The 27,008-nt window shown below is 47.3% G+C and overlaps 1 protein-coding gene across 6 annotated transcripts in view; it reads right to left on the bottom strand.

The window, feature by feature from the left end:
• The window catches only part of CASK (peripheral plasma membrane protein CASK), an 822,681-nt gene that overhangs the window by 61,605 nt on the left and 734,068 nt on the right, over positions 1-27,008 (bottom strand). For all 6 annotated transcript variants that reach the window (XM_075887512.1, XM_075887514.1, XM_075887513.1 and 3 more), the window contains one exon: positions 1,590-1,778. In XM_075887512.1, coding sequence (XP_075743627.1) covers positions 1,590-1,778 — 189 coding nt within the window. The remainder of the gene's footprint in view (positions 1-1,589; positions 1,779-27,008) is intronic.

Here is a 27,008-nt window from a genome sequence, read left to right as displayed (position 1 = left end):
GGAGCGTGCTGCTCACATACGAAGTGAGAATGGTGACAGTTGTTTGCCCGCGTTCGTCCTGCGTATGCTCATTAGGTGCGTGCTTTTTGTTAAAGTGTGAGCAGCAAGTTTCGAGTAGCTTGCCATTCTTCACGTGACATTGCAATTTGTTACTGCTGCATTTATTCCTTTGCCCTAGTGGCGAAACAATGTACAATAAGTGCTCAAGTACTTCTGTGAGGAAATGTTCCACTTTCGTGTTACGTATTCCGATTCTGAAAAAAAAAGGGATTCACGATGTTTTTTTTTTGCCTATTGGTGTCGCATAGCACATGAGCTTTATTTGATGTTTTAAACTTTTAATACTAAAATTATGAATAAGAATATGAGAATCATTCATTAGCAAACGAAAATGATAAATGTTCATTCAATAGTAAAAAGCAATTAGAAAAGTTTTTGATATTTAATTCAGTCTCGAAAATTGCTATCAACACACCCCTGGGCCGAAGCACAGCCAATTTTTGGAAGCAGGACCGTAGGTCCTATTTATTAGGCCATCATCAGCTATATGCATTTGCCGGAATGTTCCATCAAGCATGCAATAAGAGAAATAAAACAAGAAAAAAAAAATAGCCAAACAGCCATTCCAATCTGAAAAGCTGGAGCACATCACACAATGTTACAAGTACTCTTTGTTATTCTTTGGCAATGGCGGTGATAAGAGCGTCACCTTTACTGTGATATGCACTGGTTGTTTGAAATTCGAGGCCAAAGTAAAATCTATAAAACACAAATGTTGAGTAAGTTGGATTGGTGTGACACTTCAACCGAAGATTTCATAGCACGAACCCTGTGACCAATTTTTTGTCTGGTTTTTAATTGTCCGCACAAAAGCTTCTAGTGATGATCGCAAGGGTAGTGTCATTATGGCTCCGCAATGCAAAGTGTGTGGCTCCGAACTGTGCACTATCACACTTGGGTTTCCCTGGCGACATTTGCAAATACTATTAGTAGATGCTAACAAGTACTTAGCAGTTAGTATCCAGGTCAATAGAGTAAACTGCACTGCCTTTGAGATTGGCCCATAATATCTGGTGACACACATTTTCTGTTGATACACAGACATGAAAAAGACATGGAACCTTACTCGTATGTAGGTATGCTGTTAAAGAAGACCAAAGTGGCAGCATGTCACACTCTTTAACATTTGAAGGCAAGAGTCAGCTGCCTACTCGCTAATGCCTTAAGATATGCAACTGGGGCCAGACTTCTTGCAAGACACAATGACTTGCTGTGTGAGAGACATACATCAGGTTACCTTGATATTCATAGTCAATTCCATGTTTGTCCCTCTTTATTAAAGGTCTCTGCCGCAGAGATGGTGTTGTACTTCCTTTAAGGGTGGCCCGTCTTTGTTGAATTAACAATGTCAATTAATCCTTCAGTTATGTCATACAGTGATGTCACCATGTGACTTCATGATGATGTCATTGCTCCATTAGAGAAGGTCACATGGATTTTTAGAAGGGGCTCACAAAAGTCTCATAAAGGGGAACGCCAACAAAGCCTTGAATACAAAAATAAATTCCTAAACTAGAAGGGCACTATACCATGGGCTCATCAGTGTTCTTCTGGAACTGGACGAGGCGCACGCGGGTGACCTGTTCCATGTCGCCGGCCTCGCTGCCACCTGCCTCCTGGTTGCCGTTGAGAAAGGGTGTCAGCGGCGGTGGTGTCACCCGAATAGCCTCCTCACTGTAGACCTCGTGTGCAACCACATCGTGTGCCTGAAGCAGTGCCTGCAGGTGAAAGAGAATGACACATCTTAGGTCCCTTATTTTACGTTCGAAAACTAAATTATAGAATTCCAAGATGGGATTACAGTAGTATCGGGACCATAAGTGGGTGCAATGCAAAGAATTGGCAGGTATAGAATATTTGAGTAAGAGCAGAACCAAACAATGAACATAATATTGAACATGCAGTCCATTGTTACATAGAAACATATTTATACAACCTCTAATAGAATATGAAATAATAAAAAATAAAAATAAAAAAAAAAAAAAAAAAAAAAAATAATAGAATATGAAATGACCAGAAACCTACTAAATTAGCAGTCAGACATACAAGGTTAATGCTTCAATGCATGGTTGTAGAACAGAGTAGTTGGCCGGTTTGTTGCAGTGTAGGACAGTTTTTGAGAAAAAAAACTTTTTTTTATTTTGGATGCAGGGTACGAAATCACAAGTTTCACTGCATAATAATTTTTTTAATCTTTTCAATTTTTGCAATCCTTGTGCATTTTGTCAGTGGCCTTATTAAATAGATGGATAGAATCGCAGGCTAAGTTTGGCAGAGGAGGAAGACAAAACTGAAATGGAAATGCGGACTTAACATCAAGCAGTATCCTCAAAGCCAAACTCAACAAGAGAAGCACCTCTTATAAATAAAGCAGTTTCAATATGCAACTGGAGCAAAAGCTCTAAATGTCTTGTCATGTGATGGAAATTCTAGCACATCTTTTTAGAGTACATACAAACTTAGTTCACTTTCACATTGTTCAATGGGAAAGTTTTCTTAAAGTCAGTGGGAATTTTCACCATTTGCAGGATCAGGGTATAGAAGAACTAAGAAACAGACATACAGCAGCGAAATTCAATTAGCACTGATGTGCTATACCACAAATGTGTACCGATCAGTTTGGCTCTCCCACACAGAGTAGATGTTTAACTCGTGCTATCAATTTCCGCAAGCACATATATGTCACCTAGAAATAAACAAGTTCCCACTATCATCAAACAATACCATTTCATTCTGTTCACATGTTCCTTCTATGAGAGGTTCAGCAGTTTTGGCAGGAGTTTCAAATGTGATTGGAGGATGTAATTCAAAAGAATTTCGTCTTGTTCAACGGTACAATATAGGTGCGACTTTTAAGAAGTCATGGCTTTGTGGTACATGCTTTGATAGTTGTTTAATAATGTTTCCTAGTGACGGTATAGAGAAAACATATGCGCTTTAAATAGTCGAACATCTTGCAAAACACAGGGTCGCATATTTTAACAGTAACAAATACTTGGTAACATTTTTTGTATGTCCACCGCCTCTTGAATAGAAAAAGAGCGACTTTTTGTGTAAGTCCTATTCGTTACAGTTAAACTTTACATAGAATATATAATCGGCGTAATCTATTATGCTGAACAGATTGCACACCACAGCTTAATTACGTGGGCTTTTAAGCGGCTCTGCGGGCTTATCATTCTAGGTTTTAACAGCTTTCGAAAAGTCAACTGGCAGGTTTTGTAATTTCTACTTGAAGATATGGCCGACAACACACCCGACATGCTTATGTTCATTTACATGTAGACGACAAGGAAACACACTAGACGTGCCAGTCGTACAGTTTGTAGTAACGAAGCCAGCTAAGCCGTGCAGAGAATCGACACTGACGAATGCTGCATGAACTGAATTCTCGTTCAGTTGAATATACACTACTATTTCTAACGCTGCACCAAACTGCGATGGAAAAGAATAGAGAAAGAAACAAAATAGCATCACGCATAACATATCATACCGAAACACCTTTTCCTCGTCTACAAGCACGTCAAGACGAGATCGCGCAGACCAAAACTGCTCGCGTGAGCATACCTTAGGTTGACATCGTAGGCTGTCGTTCTCACACAATGTACTAGATAGCGGGGGTCAGTTTCCGGCGACCAAAGATTGCGCCCGACAGCCCTACTTTCTGCGATCTCGCGTTATCTGCAAGAGCAGCGGAAAAGTTTACCTTACGAGTACTTGCCGCGCGTCGTGCTGGCGCCTAACGCATATTCCAGCGTTTTTTCCCCGTAAAACAGGTACGTCCACAAATGAGGAAAATCCGCGAATACGCAAAGAGTCGAATATCGTCGCGCGAGAAAACGATTAACCTTGCGCGGCAACATCATGCGCAGCAGTTTCGCGCCGCCAAGTTTTCGTTGTCTGAAGCGAAAACGAAGCCTCTAAATGATCTGTGCCTGCAAAGATCAGGGATCCAGTTTGATGAAAACAAAACAGTAAAAACAAAGCCGGGTGCGAGAGCTGATTCCAAGCGACACGACATATTACGTACACCAGGAATGAAAGAAAATACCTGCAGTACGACCGGGCTGTCAATGATCGGCGGCGGCACAGATGGTTTCCGAAGCAGCTGTGCCGGCTGATTGCGCCAAGCTTCCCGTTACACCGACCATCATAAATTATGCATCATTGAGGCAAATTTAAAATCTGATCACTCGGTAGTCCGATCAAGACCCCTGCACGCGCAAATGCGTAAAAGTCACTTCGCAGCGAATAAAACAAGTCAATCACTTGCAGATCCCTGCAGTACACAAACTGAGCTTGACTTGGCCTGGATCGGCTCGAAAGCAAGCTTGTTTCTAGCCAGGGCACAATGTTGCTTAGTCAAAGTATAAGTTGGAATATATGCCTTCTGAAAACGACGACCAGCTTTCGTTTCATCGCGAAAGCGCGCTTAAATTTGAAACAGCTGGCCTGAGTCCAGCTTGAGTCCAGCATTATCAGTCCAGGAAAATCTGCCATATAAGAGTTCAGCACGGGTTACAGTGGCAATACAGCTATTAATAATCTCAGAATACGCACTCATTACTTCGCATTATTCTTTTTTTTTTTCTTTTCTGATTTTAACCCAGCTGATGTGCACACTGAACCTCACTTTCTGTCTGAAAACCGACATCGCAGTGTTGACTTAAATGGAATTTTAGCTTGTTAACTATATGCTTGATTGCAACTTTGTGACATGAGTGCTAAAAATAAAAGTGATTTCAAATCCAGTTTTTTACGCCGATTTTTTCCCCTCTGCCTGCATAACTCTTCACCACTCACCCAGCCCCCTCCCACTTCCCCGCTTTACCAGCTTCATGCAACTTGGCCCTCCACCTTAAAGGGCCGCCGAACCCTGCCCTACTTCATAGTGTGTTCAGCAACGGAGGAGAGGGCGGAGGCTTAGTATTGCATATCGAGGCATTTTGAAAGAACCGAATGGACTAGTGAACCGAACAATGACTTTTGCAAATTCATAGTTATTACGGAGAAGCGCTAGGCGACAGGGCAAGAGCACACAGACGTATACGTGAAGACTAACAACAAGGATTTATTTGGATATCTGTATACGCAAAAAAAAAAAATAAATAAACGCCACGCCTGCGCGGAAGGCGCAGCAGTCACAGCGAACGCTACGGGAGCGGCCTTTCAGAGCCTTTTCTGAACACTCATTGGGTGACTGCTGCAAACACACTTGCTTGATGCCCACTACGGCATTAATAATATAAATTTTAGGGTAGTAAACCGGCATTCGCTATGCTATTTTCCGTCATTCTTCTGAGAAGCGTGGTATCCGCTAAACTATTGCAAGGAATTTTTTACCAATGGTTCATGCAGTGGCTGATGACGATGAGGAATTATGCTTGAAGTGGGTATGCACCACAGTTTATAGCTGAACAAAAACAAGCTTTTGTAATGATTTGGAGCATTGGACGACCCACTCGTTACGCTATTCACATTGTGCGACGACTAGTCCTTTGTTGAAACACTTCTACCCAACAACAGTGCAATGCCACATTCTTCGGCATGAGCCAAGCGTTATGCCATAGATCGCCATCGGCACACACATACATGCATCTGTTTTAGTAGTAGTAGTAGTAGTAGTAGTAGTAGTAGTAGTAGTAGTAGTAGTAGTAGTAGTAGTAGTAGTAGTAGCAGTAGTAGTAGTAGCAGTAGTAGTAGCAGTAGTAGTAGTAGTAGTAGTAGTAGTAGCAGTCGCAGTAGCAGTCGCAGTAGCAGTAGTAGTAGTATAGTCGGGCGTACAAGGAGGATGCGTACACGCTGTGAAAATTGTAAGTTGCGCACACTGCAAGTGAAGCGTGCAACGACACTTTTAGTTCAACGTACCTCGACGCGTTTCACTCAACTAGATAAGTCGAATACGAGGCGCAAGGATTCGGAATGCTCATGAGCGCCTCCCACGCTAGAAGTATGCTGGATTCCTGTAATAACGTGACCTCTGTGATCTGCGCGAAAAACATCTTGATGGCCAGGCCACAAGCGTACAAGTCAGGCCATGGCGTTCACTGTGTAGATTTTTAGCATCGTTCCAAAGGTGCACTAAATGTGAACATTCAGCTATGTTGTTTTGAACTCCGCTGAACAATGCGTCTGATCGGATTGATTGATTGATTGATTGATTGATATGTGGGGTTTACCGTCCCAAAACCACCATATGATTATGAGAGACGCCGTAGTGGAGGGCTCCGGAAATTTCGACCACCTGGGGTTCTTTAACGTGCACCCAAATCTGAGCACACGGGCCTACAACATTTCCGTCTCCATCGGAAATGCAGCCGCCGCAGCCGGGATTCGAACCCGCGACCTGTGGGTCAGCAGCCGAGTACATTAGCCACTAGACCACCGCGGCGAGGCTGCGTCTGATCGGGCACGGCCACACTGGATCAACCCCAACGTTCTATCCAGTGCTGCTGTGAGTGATACTTGGCGTACCCTGCAGTAAGTGGTCGCGTTACAGGTATTAATGACCTTGCAATTACTAGCGGGACACTTAAGGAGTCAAAGTTCGCACAACGTCCAAGGCGTGTTATGTCGACGCCTTGAATAAAAGTACGTACGAAGCTGCCGTTTTATTTATGGGTTCATTCGCAGAGAGGCCTTGCAGAAAAAGACGCGTTCCCGCACGCATCCTATCGAAGGCGATTCTTGAGGATTTTCGTGAGATGCCAGGTAATTTCTTCTGAATCATCAGGATGCCGGAACGCGCCGCTTGAATTTACCCTGTCTGACATGAAAACATTGGCTTTCATTGTGGACTGCACATGCCTTGAATCAGGTCCCATGTTGCTGTCTTCGTCGAACACCACTGCTGCCACCATATACTCTCGTTCTGGTTTCTTCGAGGTCTCGCGAAAACGTAACGCTGTAAGAATAGCGTTACGTACGCAGCATCGTGTTTCGGGTGCACGTGGGCTCGTTACGTACGCCCAACTACTGATTTCACAATCCCGAAAATGTCAATCTTAACGTGAATTAACGCTGGTAAGCGAGCAAACGCGCGAGAAGAGAATGCGGCCTGATACGCCACCTTGAGATTCCAGCACGAAACACAATGACGTCATATATGTTGACGGTGGGCGTACGTACTTCCCGTTTGGTAAAGTTTAAGTACATTGTCATCTGTGTGGAGCCATAGACAATAACCAACAAAGCTTCAAAAATTGTTGATTGATTGATTGATTGATATGTGAGGTCTAACGTCCTAAAACCACCATATGATTATGAGAGACTCCGTAGTGGAGGGCTCCGGAAATTTCGACCACCTGGGGTCCTTTAATGTGCGCCCAAATCTGAGCACACGGGCCGACAACATTTCCGCCTCCATCGGAAATGCAACCGCCGCAGCCGGGACTTGATCCCGCGACCTGCGGGTCAGCAGCCGAGTACTTATAGTCACTAGAACACCACGGTGGGGCTTCCGAGAAAATTTCATCGAGCCAGTAATGACGTCAAAATACGAAACCAGTGACTTTTACATCGTGCATAGTAACTATCATGACATAAACGAAGACATTACTATTTTTTTTAGGGGAGAAGCTCCTTACAGTGGCACCCGTTCGTCTCTCGTAGTCGTAGAGGTGTTCTGTGTCGTAGTAGTAGTGTGTAACCAGTCTTATATCTTGACCTCCAAGGTGGTGCCGGTGGGAGATTTCTTCTGTGCGTTGTTGAACAATAAAAAATTCGCAGCGTGCGCGTTAACTAAAAGCCGAATTATCCTGTCTCTCATTCCCCCTTAGCAGCCATTGGCATGCACATTGAGCACTATCTGACAAGAAAGGGTTGCTACGTTATACTCGCTGGGCGTAGCCTCTTTGGCTTTAGAAAGGTTTAGCGAGCGTTGGACCGCAGTGCCATGAATACAGTGAACTAGTATATACCATGAACTCGAGGTGGTTAAAGGTGGGAAGTAGACACGAAGCGCAAGCCGTAAGAAAGTGTGCGTGTGCCACCTCTCGTTTAGTCCTTGGAATGTCCGCTGGATGGCGGTGCTTCTATAGTGCCATGAATACAGTGAACTAGTATATACCATGAACTCGAGGTGGTTAAAGGTGGGAAGTAGGCACGAAGCGCAAGTCGTAAGAAAGTGTGCGTGTGCCACCTCTCATTTAGTCCTTGGAATGTCCGCTGGATGGCGGTGCTTCTATATGAGGAATGTATGATGAAAAGATGCGAGATGGTGGTACTTGGAGCGTTGAATAGGTGGACGAACGGACACAATGACGGATGCATGGACGGACGCACGGATAGCTGCACGGACGGATGGACGCATGGACGAACGCAGGGACGGACGCACAGATGGACGTGCGGACGCACGAACCATAGAGTTTCCTAATATACACTAGAGGAAACATTGGCGCTAGTGTCTATAGGAGTTGCAACACACAGCACTTCAGCGAGCATGGGAGTGATGGGTAGTACACACATTTGTCTAATCTTCGTACTTCTGGCCTGCTTCTGGCTCCGTGTGTGTTCGTGTGGCTTGAAGTTGTTTTTTCACGAAACAAATATTAGGAAATGTTCAGCGGTTGCGCTTCAGCATCTTATTTTTTTAGACTTACCTTTCGAAATCGGGTCATGAAGTTCAAAAGGGTGGAATTTTTCTTTCAATACAAAACCGAAACACAGCAATAAACGAAGCCGCAAGTACGATTCGCCGTCCGCAAGTACGAAGACTAGGCAAATGTGTGTACTACCCATCATTCCCACGGAGGAAGGAAAAAAAAAAAAAACCTTTTCCTTCCTCCGTGATTCCCATGGCCGCTGAACAATCGCAGCGCCACAGTGCCCTCTAGTTAATTTTGGGAAACTCTATGGCACGGACAGACGCATGCACCGGATGGACGCACGGGCGGCCACACAGACGCACGCATGGACGGACGGAAGCAAGAACGAATGGACGGGCGGATGCTTCGCCCCGCTCTCCATCATTCACTCCGTGGATATGCTGCCATTTTTTTTTTTTGTCTTTCCTGCGCACAAGCATGCGGCTTGTGACAGATCTTGTGGACGCTTTTTTAAATTCCATGTTCTTTCTCCTCTGTGCGGCGGCCGCCGAGCGCGTGCCGTCGTATGGCGCCGCAGTCGGTAGTGAGGTCTTGCATAACATATCCCTTTTCGCAACTCACACACACAGTTATCCTCTACTGTCTAACGTAAAGCTTCAATTTCTTCCGAGTCGTCTTGTTACGCTGCTCAACGCACGCGTCAAATTCCGACAGATTGGTTGAAACGTGCGTGCCCTTTACAGCAAAGGTCTATACATATTCGTGGCCATACGCTCCTAATCTGTCAGGTTGTGGTGCACTAGATGACTGATTAGATGACGGTGACCATTTCATAACAGCACAGGCACCGGATTTCATTTTGTTGACTGCTTCGGGGTGAACCGCGACTAACTTGGATGCGTTCCACACACGCCAATCTTCCAAGAGGTACGAGGCCGGTCCACGCTTTGCAATAATCTTCTCGCGCGCGGAGAATTGTGCAGACAGCTTGCCATGAACTGCAGATAACTAAGCACGCACGTAATCACCAGCAAGGAAGCTCGGTTCCTTGGCTCAACGCTTTTCATCGATGTAGCTTTTCGACATCCTTTGCTTGTTTCTTACGCGCTCTCGCATCCGTTCAATCACCCTTGACGGGTCCGTGCTGAAGCATTTGTCAGGCAATCCCACTATGTCAAGTCTGGTGCGAGATAAGAGTCCATGAAGAAGAACAGCGGGTGCCGCCCAGTAGTCGCGAGATGCGTACAGTGATATACTTGTAGGTAATCAAGCACGGATGTTCGTATATCACGACATTAAAACAGAGCTACTTCAATATACGACTTCAACACCCGATAAAATCTTGCCGCCAAGCCGTTAGCTTGCGGATAGTGCACAGAAGGGTTGTGATGCATTACTCCACGTTCTGTGAGAAATTCGTCAAAGCTTGCTGAAGAAAACTATGGTCCATGATCTACGTGGGTATCTTGGTGCAAAAATTTCAAGTAAAAACTTCTTCACTATATAAGTGGTCGCATCTGGTACGAAAGTAACTTCAGGCCACATGCTATAATAGTCAATGACAGTAATCACTAAACGGCAGTCGGTCGAAGCTTGCATGAAAGGTATCACGCTTTCTATGACAATATTTTCCCACCAGGAACAGGTACGTGCGGACTTGTCACAATACTGGCAAATCACACAAGTGCGCACCAGTTCTTCAATGTGGCTATCTATGCACGGTCATCAATAAGACTCTCTCAGGCGAGCTTTGGTACGACTAATACCTGGGTGTGTTATCTAAGGCGTCGCTACCGACGCCTTAGGTAACAGTGACGTCACGTGCGAAGGTGTCGGCGCGAAATTTAAAAATAAAACATTAATGACAATTTTATTTTGTAATTATGAACTTATGGTAGTGAAACTAGCTGGTCCAGAGGGCTTGCATGGTCGCGCAAGGCAACAGAGCCCTAGACTGAGGGCCCCACCAAACGAAGGCTCTCTATATATTCGCTAATAAATGTTTATCATCCCTGTCTCTTAAGGCATTACAGTTCTCAGTGTACTGTTAATCAGTATAAACCAAGTCACTGTTCCTCTCTAGTGTTTCTTTAAGCGTGATTCCAAGTGAGCACGGGCACGTCGCGTCATCCCGCAGCGACCACAGTATCTACAGCTCACGATGTTCAAGTCAGGCAATGGCTGCAGATCCAGCGTTTATAAAAAAGGTCGTTTTAGGTATATGAAATTATTTGTCGAGGGAAGAGTGAATTATTTCAAGCCGATCATGAAAACTATTTGTAAACTTGAGGCCTCACTCTGCGCCAATGTCTGAGACACTTGTTTTTAGATGCTTTGGTGTCCCGATCGACAGTGTTCTCTGACCATCATCAAAAAGTTTTACAGAGACCCATGAGGGCTCTTTTATCTGCCACAAACTCGAGAAATCAGCGCGGTCGATTAAGGAGCACAGAGGAAAACAAATGCTCCCATTTACCCGAAAGGAATTGTGAGGAAATGCGAATGCATTGCATGGCGTCTATAACAGCGTTTTGTACGTGAAAACCCAGCGTTATAAGAATAATACTTTTTTTACATAGTGCAGCCAATAGCGCCGCGCGCCGCCCGTGGCGTTTTTCTGTCACGAGATACGCGGTATGCGTTTCCAGCTCTAGTAGTTAGAGTGCATGGTTAAAATACTATGAAGGGAACAAATCAAACAGCTTTCTCGGCATGGCGTTGGCGTTTTAAAAGCGGCGTCTCGAGCACACATTTCCGGATGCTTTTGAGAGGCGCCCAGCAAGCAAGCGGTCGAGAGGAAGGCGCGAGCGGACGGGGAAGTGGGGCGCAAGGAGGAGAGAGCGAGGGGCGAGAGAAGTGGCCAAGCACTGCATCGACCCTCTCCTACACTGTCGCACCACATGCACCGGTTGCTAGGGGGCGAGGATAGCGCGCATGCCAGCAGCTGTTGCTATGAAAGAGGGAGTGAGAGCGGAGGGCTAACACCTGCCGGTGCGCTGACAACACCGCGAACGCCGCAGACAACGCCGGATGCCTGACACAGCCCGACTAAAAATGCATTCCACTTTAAAATAAACGGAAAGAGCACCCGAGATTGTGGAAACGGCAAACTGGCGTTATAACAGGTTAACACTTGAAATTTTACGAGATCTGCAAACACACACGTACGCAAGGATGTGCGATGCGTTTTCTTATTCGGCTTGCGGAAAATTTTTATATGCGTGATTGTTGGAGCTTATAGCTAGGATATACACGTCTCCTGTGCACGACTGTTCAAATTGCGTTGAGTAGAACACTAGCACAGTTGACCGCGTTCCCGCTTGCTTCACGACTGCCTGCTCTGCGTTCTTATGCGGGGAAGGCACTGTCACTCGTTATTCTGCTTTGCACTAGCCACATCCTTTTCGTCGACTTTCTTCTTGATGTCGCGAAGCCGTTGGAGGAGTTTCTCGTAACCGCTGTGTGCCGTCAAACCCGAGAACGCTGCCGAGGAGGAACCGATCCACGCCTTGACGGAGTTCTCGTACTTGGCGTAGTTGTCGACGAAGTACTTCAGGACTTGCCTCTTTAGAGGCGGTGGCATCGCATCTGAGGTCGGCGGCTCCTTCAGGCAGCTTTCTAGCGTACCGCACACTGCGATGCTGATCGTGTCGTGGCGCATTCGCTCCGCGGCGCCGTCAGACAGTAAGGACTGTATGGACACCAGCAGGCTGCCGATGGTCTGCGCCGGGCTCCAATTCGGCCCGGGGGCCGTGCCTAGTGTGCTGAGGCAAATGCGCCCCCACTGGATGTCGTCACTGAACGAAACCCCACTCTGAGCTCCGGTTAAGAAGCACGCGTGAGGCGGTCGCATCGGGTAGTCACGCGGGCACTTTAACAGTACGTGGAAGAGGCCGCCTTCGAGGGGAGTGTCCCAGGGGCCCACGATGACGGCTTGCACCATGGTCACATCGTTCTCTTCGGGCGCCGCGAACACGCCCGGTGGAGGGTCGGCGAGCAGCTCCGCCAGATCAAGATGTAGCCTCTTCAGGCACAGCGGCGTCGGTTCGGTCTTGGGCGTGTTCCGGAAATTGTGATAATAAGCCATCTTTGTCGGGTTTGCTAGGCGGCGACGTGAAGTCTTGAGCTGACGTGGCGGTGACTGACGGGTCCTCGACGTCGGCGGCGGTCGAGGATGATGATGATCGTTTAACTTGGTACGTGTTGTGGTGCCACCTGTGTTAATGTGAGCTGTCTGGTGGCGCCGCCCGCGTCGGGGACTGGGACGGGCGTCTCTTATTAGGGAGTTTTCGAATAAGGGGCACCGAAAGTTTGCGGCCCCAAAGGAATAATGGCAAGGCCACTGCGCAAGCGTAAAATTCATACCGCGTTTCGGTTTTCGGTTGGGGACGCTATTATTCGAATTTAGCGGGAGCCCCAAAGCCTTCCCCAAAAGTTTTAAGTCAGACAAACGTGATGACGCCTACTGAAGTGATGGCTCTCGGGGGAAGCGTCCAAAGCACCGAATACCCTATTCGAAAACTCCCTAATGAAGCACTTGGTTTTGTGACGCTCAAAAAAATGCGGTCGAATCTCTTGTGTGTTTGGCTCCAACGTGTCTAGCGTTTCAGCCAACCTCCAAAACACAACACATCACTCTTGAAAAAAGGTTGGTATATTCACTAAGTACTAGCCCGTTACTTGTCACAGAATCCACTAACGAGCTAGTAAATGCAGCTAGTAAAAGTAATGCTAGTGAAAGCCACCACCTCGTTGGGCTCCTAACAAACACTAGCCCAAATACTAACAGGCTGGGTAAAAGCACTACGTCGTTGGGTAGTTGGAATCACTACCTAGTTAGTGAGTGAAAGTGAATAGTGCCGACTCGAGTGGTTAGTTCTTTACTAAATTGTTAGTAACCCCCGCGAATTGAGGTTTACGCCTATTTTATTAAATCTTCGTGTGCGTGGCCATATCAATATGATTCTATTACAAAAGTATAGGATAAAAAACAAATTTATTACGGCTTTTAATTACGTCATGTAACTATACTGAATTAAGTGCGCATCACAGCAGCATATTTATAGAGAATTGACGACATGACCACATGATCAATTCAGATTCACATATGTATGATCATATGTGAATATCGTATGCTCATAAGGACTCATATGAGCATATATGCTCATGTGAGTCCGTATGAGCTTATAATTTTCATACTCACATTTATATGCTCATATGAGTATGAGAACCCATATTAGCGGATCACGAGAACACGCATGCAAATGCATGCACAAGTGAACCTCCAAGACTTGGATATAGCAGAATTCCGCTGTAGCAGCAGCTTGAAGACTATATATACCCCTGCTTTGGGACCACATAGTCACAGAGTTTATAAGATAATTGTTGTTTTCTATGCATCCTCTTGTGTCCTATCTACTTATGTGTGTGCCATTACGTAGCCCGAAACGTCTATTCCTGGTAGTCAATAAAATTAGAGCGTGCCTAAATATTGCTTACGATGTCACCATTACGGCAAAATATACTATGGAATCTACGAAAGATCTGGCAACGTAGGTGACTTAGTAGTTGCTTAGTTAAAAACACTAAGAAAGGTTTCCTGGTTAGTAACGGCTAAAGTTACTACCTGTACTAGCTGGTGGCTAGTAAAAGTATGCCGCGAAGGTAGTAAAACACTCCGGAAACTAGCAAACACACGTGTTTACTAACTGATTAATAACTTTTTTTCTAAGAATGTGGAGTCAGAATTGTGGTCAAATAGACTCCTTCACTTCTGCTAACCGAGGAGGCAGAAGAAACCATGGCTAAAGAGCAACCAAATCCCGAAAGCAAGTGGCTCGGAATTTCTCTTTGGCAGCCAGGCGCGTTCGACTTCACCAACGCTGCAACTTGGCCAACGTGGAAAACGCATTACGAGGACTACGCAGTGGCACAGACGCTGGATAAAAACCGTGTTTTTTTACCTTGCTTTTTTTTATCCAGCAGCCGTGTACAGTGGTCTCCGGAGTCTGTCACGCTTCTGCCGAAGTCCAGGTACGCTGTAAGGGCCCCAAGAGTCGTCCTTCGCTCGACACTTTCTCGCTTTCTGCAGACGAGCTGCTTTCTCACGAGTCAAGAGCTTGACCGGGCACTTTGTGCATACGGCCAACGAGCTCCACGAGTCATCTCGCTTTCATAAGCGCACTCAGGAACCGGACGAAAGTGTTGACGCTTACTATATGCCGAATGTTATGCCAGCGAGTCCTCGTCAAACGTCCGTGCCTCTGAAAAAGGCAATCTGGGTCAAGGCCAGCCCGCAGTCCGCCCGGACGCGAACATCTCAACGGCGTGAACACGCGCGGCGCCTCTCTGGCCCACGTGCATTGAGTCAGCGGCGCACGTGACAGCGAGCCGGCGTCCTCGTGTCTGGTGGTCTGACGCATGGCGCGGCGACCCCATTGGAGGAATCTGCCCTGACGACCAGCGGCGCTTCTGATTGGACATTTTGGTTGGACCCGGTGTAAATAAAAGAAGCCCTGCGGCGCGTCGCGATCGGAGGTCCTATGAGAGAGGAGTCCCCATGTCGGAGAGCCGACATGTGTGTGAGTCGGCGGTCTTAGGCGAAAAGTTGACATATGTGTTAGAGAGGAGAGCTCGGCTCTTCGAGTCTCTGTCGGCCCCAGTGCCGAAATTGTAACGCCTCTGTATATATGCTGTACATAAATCTTGTTTAACTCACCGTCGTCTCGTCCGCTCGTCTTATCAGCTCGGCGCAGAAGCAGTCGCGAGCTGAGAAACATACGCTACCAAACGGCTGGTGACCTTCCCGGCGGAGTTGAAAGCAGTGGCGCCTTCGGGGCCGTGTTGGCGTCCCCGTCTTTCGCAACAGTGGTGGCTTCGGCGGGATAGGTCCGTCGTTCGCAACAGTGGAGGTCAGCGGTGGGATTTCGGAGGTGGCTTCGCAACAGTGGTTGGCAGCTGCGGGATCGGCCGGCGTCAGCGACATCGATGCGGTGAGTGCCTGATGTTTTCCCCTCAGTTCACCAGACTACTCTAGCTCAGGTTGTAGTAGTTTAGAGAAGGGCTGTGTGAAGCATTAGAGTGAGCTTTGATCGTTTCAAGCAAAGTCGAAGTGCTTTGAAACCAAAGTTAATGCGGAGGGGGTAAACACGGGAGAGTGAAAAATTGCTTGCGCGTCTTGCTAGTTGACTTATAGTGGGTACGGCAAGTAAATTGTTAACAGGGGCAAACAGCAAGAGGCTAGTGTGAACGATGTAGAACCTTAAAGTGAAGGAACTCATCGAAATTTGTGAGGAACTCGGCATTACTTTGGGCCGTGCGAAACGAAAGCAAGCGATCCTTGAGATCATGAAGGATGAGGGAGTGTCGGCTGAGGAAGTCGATGAGGCCTGGGTGGATATTAAAGCACGCCGTGAGGAGGCTGAAAGGCGAGAAGGCGAAGCTCGCGAACGTGAAGAAGCTGAAAGGCGCGAACTTCGCGAGGAGGCCGAGAGACAGGAGCGCCTCGAGATGAAACGAATAGAATTGGCAATCCTACAGTGTTCGCAGGCGCCTAGCGCAGCTTCTCCGACGATTCAGGTCAGCGGTATTAGAATTCGGGATCAACTGCCACCGTTCGTAGTAGGCGAGGACATGGCGAAGTATCTCGTCAAGTTTGAACACGTCTGTGAGCGAAATGCTTTGGCGCAGTCTCTTTGGGCGCGGAACCTGCTAGCTCTTCTTCCCGGCGAAGTGTCCGACGCGATAACTTGCTTGTCGAGGGAAGCGTTTGAGAGCTATGACGAGGTTAAAGAAGTGCTCTTGAGACGTTATAAGTTGTCACCCGAGGCTTTCAGGCAAAGGTTCCGGTATGCTGAAAAGGGGAATGAGTCACACGTTGACTTCGCGTTTCGTCTTAAAGCCGATTTGATTGAATGGCTCAAGGGCGAAGGTGTTTATGACGACCGCGATAAAGTGGTGGAATGCGTTGCATTGGAGCAATTCTACCGCTGCATCGAGGAGGATGTCAAACTTTGGCTGCAGGACAGACTTGGGGACGTACAGTTAAACAATGCAGCTGAGTTAGCTGAGGAGTATTATACTCGCCGAAAGTTGCATAGCAGGGCAGCGCGCGTTGAAAAGGATGAAAGGAAAGAGGGCTTTTCAAGGAAACCTGATCAACGGAAACCCGCTCCGCACCGTAATTTCAAGAAGGACCCGTCTCTTACGAAGGACAGCGTAGGGGAAGGGCAAACAGAAGCGGAGAAATCGAGTGAGGTTTCTACCACACAGGCATTAGAACCGGAAAACAAACGGAAGCCGCTAATCTGCTACAACTGCAAAAAGGAAGGGCACATCGCGAGAAACTGTCAGGAAAAGTTTGCTTTCGCAACGATCCGAGAATCAGAAAAAAACATTCGGTTGTTGGAGCCGTATCTCCAAGAAATTAGGGTGAATGAGAAAACGTGCCGAGCACTTAGAGACTCAGCGGCAACCATGGACGTTGTCCATCCTTCATTGGTGTCTCCGGATGACTTCACAGGAGAATGCGCGTGGATCAGGCAGGTCGCCGAGGAGCAGAGTGTTCGCTTACCAATCGCCACGGTTGTCATTAAAGGCCCGTTCGGTGAGCTTCGCACCGAAGCGGCTGTGTCTGCCGCGCTAAATGATCGTTTTCCTTATCTTTTCTCCAACAACTCAGAGCAGCTTCTCAAAGAGCAGGGCAAATCGTTCTTCCCCAACTTAGCGTGCATGGCTCTCACGCGATCGCAAGCGCGGAAGCTATCGCGGCAGCTTGATCTGGTTCAATGTGGTGAACTCTCAAGTGACCTTGTAGGCGGGTCGACGGAACCCCAGAAAGGAAAGTTTCCGCATGAGTCATGTGAGCAGTCACGCGAGCGGCCCGTCGCCGAACCGACCGGCACGGTTTCCGTAGAAAGGGGAGACGACATGGCGCCATTGAGTCAGAGCGAGAGGGTTGCAACGCTCTCGCCTGTAGCGGAAAGTTGGAGCGAGCTGCCGAGAGTTGATCGAGAGACGCTCATTCGAGAGCAGCGTGAGGATCTCTCGATTGAAGCGCTAGTGGAAAGCCAAATTGAAGCGCTAGTGGAAAGCCAGAAAAACGCGGCAAAAGTGCTGTCGAAGGAGCAATACGAGGAATCGGTGAAGAAGCGCGCTTTTGAAGTTGATAATCAGGTAATGCTGCTGCAGCCGTCCAAAAGGAACAAGCTTGAGGTTGATTGGGAAGGGCCCGCAAAAGTAGTATCGAAGCTTTCTGATACCAATTGTGAATTTAAATTAGGAAGGCGGCCGAACAAAGTTTATCACAGTAACTTGAAAGCAGTCGTAAATTTACTTTTAAGTGCTTCAGAGGAAGAGGAAGCAGAAATTTTGAGTTCTAGTGAGGTAATTGAAGGGGGATCGAAAGTAATCCGGGAGCAGATAAACCTAGAGCCTAGCTTAAGTGAAGGAGGACCTGAGAAAGAGGACCTGAGAAAGATTGGTTCCGAGTTTGAAGACGTGTTTTCGGACCGCCCCGGAAACACGAGGGTGATCGAACACGATATCGAGCTAAGCGGTGAGGAGTCAATCCATAGCAAGCCGTATCGTTGTTCCCATGTGCAACGTCGAAAGTGTGAGCCGCTCTTGGTGCCGCATAGGTATCGTCGCCTAAAAGTGGCCGGTTACTGAAGTGGAGCATGTTGCTCCACAGCGCAACTTTCACGTTCGCTATAAAAAAAAATAAAGGAAAGGTAAACGCTAATGCAGGTGCATTGAGCAGTGCGTTCCAGCTAGTAACTTCTCAACCTTTCGGTTTCTCGCTGGCGATTCGGGGCAAAATTTTGACCTCATCACGACCTGGGCTGAGCGCTCTCGTTCAGAGTGATCTCAAGGGGCCAACTTTATGTGGTATTCTAATCCGTTACGTTGTTGTACGTGGGGAAAAAATTGAGTTGTCATTTTAAGGGTCTTTTGTCCCACATGTGCCTCTTGATGTAGAGGGAACAAAATTCCGATAGACACGTAGATAGGTATATGTTGTACTATACTTTGTCTGGTGTTCTGTTGGGTGACCGAGGGCACTTGCTTGTGTCGTGTGTTGTCTGTTGTCGATCCGTTCTTGGCAAGTTGCAGAACCATCGACAAGTGCTGAAACCGAAGATGGTCAGAAGAGACGAGTGAAGCTGGTCGACAAGTTGTGGCGACAAGCCAGTGGAGCTGGGATCCGTCGTCAAAAATGGGACGTGTTCCCGGAACAGTCTGGAGCTGTATTCTCCCCATGGCCCTGGAGGCGAACCTGGAGGGACCTGGCGAACGAGCGCACCTGACATCCGAGCCCCGTGGAAGCAGCTCGTCTTTCCGGTGCATTGTCTGGCGGCGGGGGTGCTGTTATGCCAGCGAGTCCTCGTCAAACGTCCGTGCCTCTGAAAAAGGCAATCTGGGTCAAGGCCAGCCCGCCGTCCGCCCGGACGCGAACATCTCAACGGCGTGAACACGCGCGGCGCCTCTCTGGCCCACGTGCATTCAGTCAGCGGCGCACGTGACAGCGAGCGGGCGTCCTCGTGTCTGGTGGTCTGACGCATGGCGCGGCGACCCCATTGGAGGAATCTGCCCTGACGACCAGCGGCGCTTCTGATTGAACATTTTGGTTGGACCCGGTGTAAATAAAAGAAGCCCTGCGGCGCGTCGCGATCGCAGGTCCTATGAGAGAGGAGTCCCCATGTCGGAGAGCCGACATGTGTGTGAGTCGGTGGTCTTAGGCGAAAAGTTGACATATGTGTTAGAGAGGAGAGCTCGGCTCTTCGAGTCTCTGTCGGCCCCAGTGCCAAAATTGTAACGCCTCTGTATATATGCTGTACATAAACCTTGTTTAACTCACCGTCGTCTCGTCCGCTCGTCTTATCAGCTCGGCGCAGAAGCAGTCGCGAGCTGAGAAACATACGCTACCAAACGGCTGGTGACCTTCCCGGCGGAGTTGAAAGCAGTGGCGCCTTCGGGGCCGTGTTGGCGTCCCCGTCTTTCGCAACACGAATCATGCCGACTTGTGAAGCGTTGCAGCTACCCGTCTGCACAAGTCGAAGAGTGTCTCGTGCGTGACCGGTTCATGGTTGGCCTCAGTTATTGAGCCTCTCGGATAAGTTATGCCGTAATTCCAAGTTGTTACTAAAGGAAGCATGAACTCAGGCACGCCAGTGGGAAGACACTGAGGAAGAAAAAAAAAGGCAGATCCCATGTACAGTGGGAATCGATGATATGCGCAACACGAATGAGAAATGTTGATAAGTCACTTTAAAATCAGCACAACGTTACGAGGTGGAGGTAAATGATGCCGTACATGACTTCCGTGTCATGATTATCATGTTTGGATGTGTCGTTTACCTGGGTCATCTATTCATATCACGTGATACCAAATTTAGTATATGTGGAGCTAGCGAAACGGCCGCGAGCATGCTATGAGCGTGGTATGTTGTCATGTTCTTACGTGAGACGCATGTCAGGATAATCGTGTTTGCATCAGTCAAATATTTCGTCATCCATTGACGTCAGGTAACACCAAATTTGGTATATGTAGAGCTAGCAAAACGGCCGCGAGCGCATCATGAAGGGCCCAATATACTCCAATGTAGCGTTGACGCGCGCGCACGCTGGGCACAGCGACGCTACGTTAGGGAAAACGCGAGCACTCTATAGTCTGACGCCAGGCGCGACCAGCGTCAGTCGGCATTGCACGACGGCAACGTGCGCGACATGCGACATGCTGCAATTCGCGCTGATGCGTTACCCAGGCAAGACTGTGTCTCCTTCTTTTAGTGACGGAGGGATGCTGGACGCGCTGAAATGCGCATGCGTCAAAGCAACACAGTGCGGTGCGTGCCTGCGAGTATATGGCAGGACCGGCGCCTGGCGTTGCAACGCCGGCGTGACGCGACGAAATGGACGCCTGCGAGCACGTGCACCGCACCACGTCGAAATGTATTGACGGCATGACTGTGGCATGTAGTCATGTTGTTACATGACACGCATCTCATGTTTATCATGTTCGCACCACTATCATACCTTCGTCATTCATTCACGTACTGTAATACCAAATTTGGTATGTGACGTTAGCGAAACGGTCGCGAGCGCATCATGAGCGTGGCATGTAGTCATGTTGTTACATAACGCGCATGTAATGATGTTCATGTTAGGGTCTTCCGCTTGTGTTCGCCATGAAATCATGCCATACCATACCAGGTTTGCAACATGCCACGTGAACGAAACCACCGCAAAAGCTGCAGGACCATGAAATGTAAATCATAACATTCACGACATACATGTCATGATTTTCATGTTATGACTAGACAAATATGTTCTTCATACAGTCATGTTATGCCATACCAAGTTTGATATCGATACCATTATCGAAACGGCCAGGAGAGCTGTCGTAGGCGGCTAGATAGATAGATAGATAGATAGATAGATAGATAGATAGATAGATAGATAGATAGATAGATAGATAGATAGATAGATAGATACGCTTAAAGTCGCCGAAATTTGCTAAGAAATGCTTCGCATTTGATAGTGGCAGAAGGAACTGCTGATAGAATTATGCCAGTCGAACTGGACGCAACCAAAGCTCGCAAAGCGCCACGGCGTCCCGATGCTAACAGTGCAACGCGCTGCTCAATACCGAACGTTTCGGTGACATTGCTTGTTCTTTCTGCGGACGTTTATCGTATCCTCGCTCAGAATGCTCAGCATGTGCGTTCTTCCGCAATAATTGCCGAAATAACGACATTTCGCTGAGGTCTGTCGTTCCCGTAAAGCGATCAAGCTCGCCGCTATTCACTTGGATGCCCGAGCATGTTAAATACGTGGACGTCACTGTGGACAATTATACTGCCTTTTTCAAGGTGGACTCTGGCAAGTCTCAGCAGTGTCAGCTGATTTTGCTGCAGTACCCCGTCAGCTCGACAAAGTGAACAACTTGTTGACTGGTGGTGGTGGTGGTGGTGGTGGTGGTGGTGGTGATGATGATGATGATGATGATGATGATGATTTTCGGAAGAATGGCACTACGCACCACGGGGGATCGGCCATGGGGCGTGCGGCAGTAGAATTTGTGAAACAAGAAAAAATAAAATAAAAATAATAAGAATAAAAAAGGAGAAAAAGACAGAAAAAATATGTGAAAAATATAATATAAATAGGGACAAAACATTTGTGATAAATTTGGTGTGTTTCAATACAATGCTACTTGAAATTAAAGATATGAAGAAATTAATTGATATATTTAAGGTTTTCAGAAAGGATAGATGAAACATATTGTTTTAGAAGTCCTGATAGATTTAACACGGCATTATCTGTGATTTTTTAAAATAATTAAACATAGCCCCATAAATGACCCTGTCACAGTGCTCTAGTGCCGATGACCTCAAGGAAAGTAATGCCGATGAAGAAAGCTCAAGGCCCCTTTTTTGAAAAGGTGGTTTTAGAAATCTTCGCCTTAGGTTCTGATATCTTTGACACTCCAAGAAGTGTTCGATCGTTTCTGCTTCATTACAAAAGATACATTGGGGTGATGAAACAAATCCAGGCCTGCGTTCCAGGAGGGCAACCACTACGTGTGCTGGGATCGCACGTCGCTCAGCTCTTGTGGCAAGGGAAAGGAAGTGCACAGCGACTTATGTAGTGCAATCACTCACTAATCCACTACTAGGTTTCACCGCGCTGGAGGCACTTGAAGTCTTCAAATTCCTAGGAGACGTAGCGACTACCCAACCAAAGCATCTTGCAGAACTGTTCAAGGGCCTTGGCACGCTGAAAGATGAGCACCAAAGCAGTCTTAAACGTGATGCCATACCATTTTCACTTTGCGCACATAGGCGTGTCCCTATACCATTACTAAAGTTGCTTGACAGGAACTGGACAGAATGGAGACCCAAGGAGTCATTCGTCGGATAGATAAGCCAACACCTTGGTGTGCGCGACTAGTAGTAGTTACAAAAGCTTTAGGTGGTTACCTACCACCTAAACCACCTGAACTCGTCTGAATGAGTGTATGCTTCGAGAGCGCCAGATATTGCCAACTGTTGAGCAAGTTCTCGTCTCATAGGCGATGCAAAAGTTCTTTAAAGCTTGATGCCACAGCCGGCTTTCACCAGGTCAAACTTGCTGCAGAGTCTCAAGAGTTGACAGCTTTTGTAACGGCTTTTGGTCGATACTGTTTTTGTCACCTGCCGTTTGGTATCACATCGGCCCGGGTATATTTTCAAAAAACAAATGGCGAGAATCCTCGAGGGTCAAGAAGGTGTCACAAATATGATAGACGACATCTTCGCCTTCGGTCGCGACAAGAAAGAACGCGACGCTCACTCGGAGCAAGTCCTCTCGCATCTCTCCAATGCCGGAATCACTATAAACAAATAAAAGGGCCACTTTGGTGTGTCCCAAGTGCCTTTCCTAGCTGTTGTCGTCCCCGCCAATGGCATCAGACCCAATCCAGACAAACTGGAGGCTTTCAAGAACTTGAAGCACTCAAAGACATCGCCGAACTTCGCTGACTTCTCGGAATTGTGAACCATCTCTAGGTTCTTTCCTAAAATATCAGAGATAACAGCACCTCTGTGTGCTCTTCTGAGCAAGAAAACGGCGTGGGCATGGCACCATGAAGAAGAGTCGGCCTTCGGCAATATCAAACAACTGCTAATATCAGATAGGTGCATGGCTAAATATCACCCATTCTACGCTACGCAACCATGATTTCGACGGATGCCAGTTCTTTTGAACTATACTAGCAGTCTTACTACAAAAGCAACCTTCTGGAGAACGTCGACCAGCGGCATTTGCTTCTCACTCCATGACGGCCATGGAACAGAGGTACAGTCCGACAAACAAGCATGCTCTGGTGGATACATGGGCGATGCGCAGGTTCGATGAGTTCATGCGTGGAATACACTTTACTGTGGAAACGGATCTCAACCACTAGCCACTCTGATCAGCAAAACGGAACTGGATAAGCTCCCCCATCGTGTCCAAAGACTGCGCCTCAAGCTGATGCACTACCAGTTCACCATGCAGTATGTCCCGGGAAATCTACTGGCAGCCGATGCTCTCTTGAGGAGACCACCGAAGGTTTCGTCTCCCCTCGACACGGCGGAACTGTGTGCAACAGAAGTTGTTAACAACGCAGCCTCAACTTTGCCATTGAATCCGGATGACATCAAGCGAGCCCGAAACACAGATGGTGTGTGCATATCCTTTATTGATCTAGCCAAACGAGGTTGGCCTCACAAGAAAAAGCTGCCCCTACATTCGACGAAGTATGCTGCGGTAGCTAACGAGATCACAGTCTGTGACGTTCTTCTGCTTAAAGGTCCCTGCATCGTGGTTTCCACTTCCTTGAGACCAGCAGTTTATAATGTGCTGCATGACGGTCATCAAGGTGTAAACCAGTGCAAAGCAAAAGCTAGAGATTCGGTGTGGTAGCCAGGGATAGCCTAGGACATTGAGTCCATGGTAGCGCAATGTGAGCAGTATGCACGCACTCGGATAAATCCAGTGGAGCAGCTCATTTTCACACCATTGCCGGGTAACCAAAGGGACATTTTGGGTATGGATATTTTCACAGCAAAGGACGCTATTACTTCCGCTTTCCTGAAGTTATTACCTTTCGATCTTCTACAGCTTCTGCAGTCCTCGAGGTGCTCAAGAGCATGTTTTCTCTACATGGGATTTCAGAAGTTGTGAGATCTGTAACGGGCCACCGTTTTTCTCCCATGAGCTCAAGAGGTTGGCCGATTCTAATGGTTTCACTCTCGTGATGAGCAGGCCTCGTTTTCGTCAGTCCAACGAAGAGGCTGAACAAATGGTCCGTACAGTGAAGGAGAGAGAGAGAGACAACTTTATTTATCCCGTTTCAAGGAAAAGCGGCTGCAAAAAGGTGAGGGATCCTACTCGTGGTAGGCCTCTTCTCTACCACCTCAGCTCACCTCAGAATAGTCTCCTGAAGGTCGGGGCTGTATAGCTGCGCATGGCAACCTCCCACAGCTCCTGACTACCTAATTTTTTACGAAAGCTCGGGGGAGAGGAGTGATTTCGACATTGCACCATAATGTGGTTAAGGTCCGCTTTCCTAACCGTACAAAACTTACATTCCAAATTAGAATAAATTCGAGGAGAAATTTTCTGGCGTAAGGTAGGGAAGAGAAAAGCTCGGCTTTGTAGTTGACGCCAGAGGACCTCACGCCTGCAGGAGAACGGACGCTGTAAAGGCGGTATGGTTCGGCGACCGATGTGATAGTGCCCGCAAAAGTCGTTGCATGTAAGTAATCTTTCTTAGATGTACATTCAGTAGGTAAATCGTTGGTTTCTGAAGAATCCCCGAGGCGAGCTTGTGCTCGGATTGTGAAAACTCGAGCGCTTGTGTGGGTCGATTCATTACCAATTAGGTCTGAGTGAGCAGGTGTCCAGATTAACGCAACAAGTTGGGATGGTGGATTATGGGAGAGAATGGCTAGGGCTGTCCTGCGAACCCTACGCGCCCCAAAGTCGTATATGGCAGTTTTCGAATCACTCACTATGATAGCAGAATGAGCAATCGTAGTGGCAAGCGCAACCGCTGCCTTCTGCGCTTCTTCCGAAGACGAGACTCGAACAGATGCTGCCGTCGTAACACTGCCGTCAGAGCTCATAACTGTTAACGCGAATTTCAGGCCATGGGATACTCTGCGGCATCTGCATAGACCATATCATTGCAGTTCAAGAGCTTTTTCTGAATAGATTTAGCTCGTCCTTGTCTTCTTGCTCGTGATGAACAGGATGCATATCTTATGGGAAGAGGGCTATGGAATTTTTCATGTAGCTGGTGGGGAATATTGAATTTATCCTTAGTCATCGGTGCTGGAGTAATATTTAGGGATTTTAATAAAATACGCCTACAAGTGTAGGTGTTCGATAAGCGTTTGTATTGAGCTGTCACGTGGGCTTCTGCGAGCTCGCTAAAGGTATTGAACGTACCTGTAGCCAAACGTTTTTCTGTAGGAGCTGCACTTGGCACTCCCAGAGCAAACTTGTAGAGCTTGTGTATCAGTGAATTCACCATATCTTTCTCAGGCCTTGTTAGGTGAAGATAATGGAGGGGGAAGTTGATTTTATTGATGACAAATGCTTCTACGGGTCCTCATAAATCTGCCTCACGAAGACCTCCATGCTTATTCGACACTCTCCCTATAACTCTGGTTGTGTGGTCTATGCTGGTAGCAACCGTTTGAAGCATGTAAGTGTTGAGTTTGTTAGACTGAATGTGCATGCCTAGTACACGTATTTTGTCTACGACAGGAACTTGCTTCCCATTCAGGTTTATCTGAATGTTGGGTTTGTCGCGCTTATTAGCAGAAATAAGTAAAAGCTCAAATTTAGCCGGCGAGCACTCGAGGTTCATAAACCTAGCTGCCGTAGTAACCGCATCTACAGCCTCTTGTAAAGTATCTTGAACGTAGCCATTGGATCCACTCTTCATCCATGTGGTAATGTCATCGGCATATAAAGAATATTGGAGATCCAGTACTTTAGCTAGCGTCTCATAAATACACCTCATAGCTAGGTTAAAAAGAAACGGTGAGAGGACCGATCTCTGAGGTGTTACAAAGCTACCTAAGGTGATCGGGGGAGAATTTTGGCCATTGAGATTAACGATAGCCGTGCGGTTGCTGAGGAATTCGCGCACTGCCATACATTTTCTTGCCACAGGCCCCGCCATGGTGATCTAGTGGTTAAGGTACTCGGCTGCTGACCCGCAGATGGCGGCATCGAATGCCGGCAGCGGCGGCTGTATTTCCGATGGAGGCGGAAATGTTGTAGGCCCGTGTGCTCAGATTTGGGTGCACGTTAAAGAACATCAGGTGGTCCAAATTTCCGGTGCCCTCCACTAGGGCGTATCTCATAATCATATGGTGGTTTTGGGACGTTGAACCCCACATATCAATCAATCAAACTTTCTTGCCACAGTTCAGGTGATCCAATTCGCGTAAGATAGAAACATGAGCTATGTTGTTAAACGCACCACGCTGGTCATGCCCTACACTAGCTTGGCTGTCTTTACTGCCACTGGGAGTAAAGGTGTCATGCTTGAGTTTCAGCATGGTATCCTAACAAGAGAGTGATTGGAGAAAGTAAATCATCTCTGGTGGGAACTAGATTACCTTCTGTATACTTGTTTAAGCAATTAAGAATGACCTGTTCGATAGTTTTGCCCAAGCATGACGTTAAAGAAATAGGCCTAAGGTTAGGTATGTCCGAGGGCTTATTAGATTTAGGAATAAAGATAACCCTAGCGGTTTTTTATGAGCTAAGAAGGAGGCCGTACTGAAACAGTGATTGCAGTAGTCTGTGAGGGTGGTGATTGATTAGTCGTCGAGATTTCGAAGTAATTTGTTAGTTACC

The sequence above is a fragment of the Rhipicephalus microplus genome, chromosome 1 (genome assembly GCF_043290135.1).
Source record: "Rhipicephalus microplus isolate Deutch F79 chromosome 1, USDA_Rmic, whole genome shotgun sequence".
In the NCBI taxonomy this organism is placed as follows: domain Eukaryota; kingdom Metazoa; phylum Arthropoda; class Arachnida; order Ixodida; family Ixodidae; genus Rhipicephalus; species Rhipicephalus microplus.
This window is presented reverse-complemented; position numbering and strand designations above follow the sequence as displayed.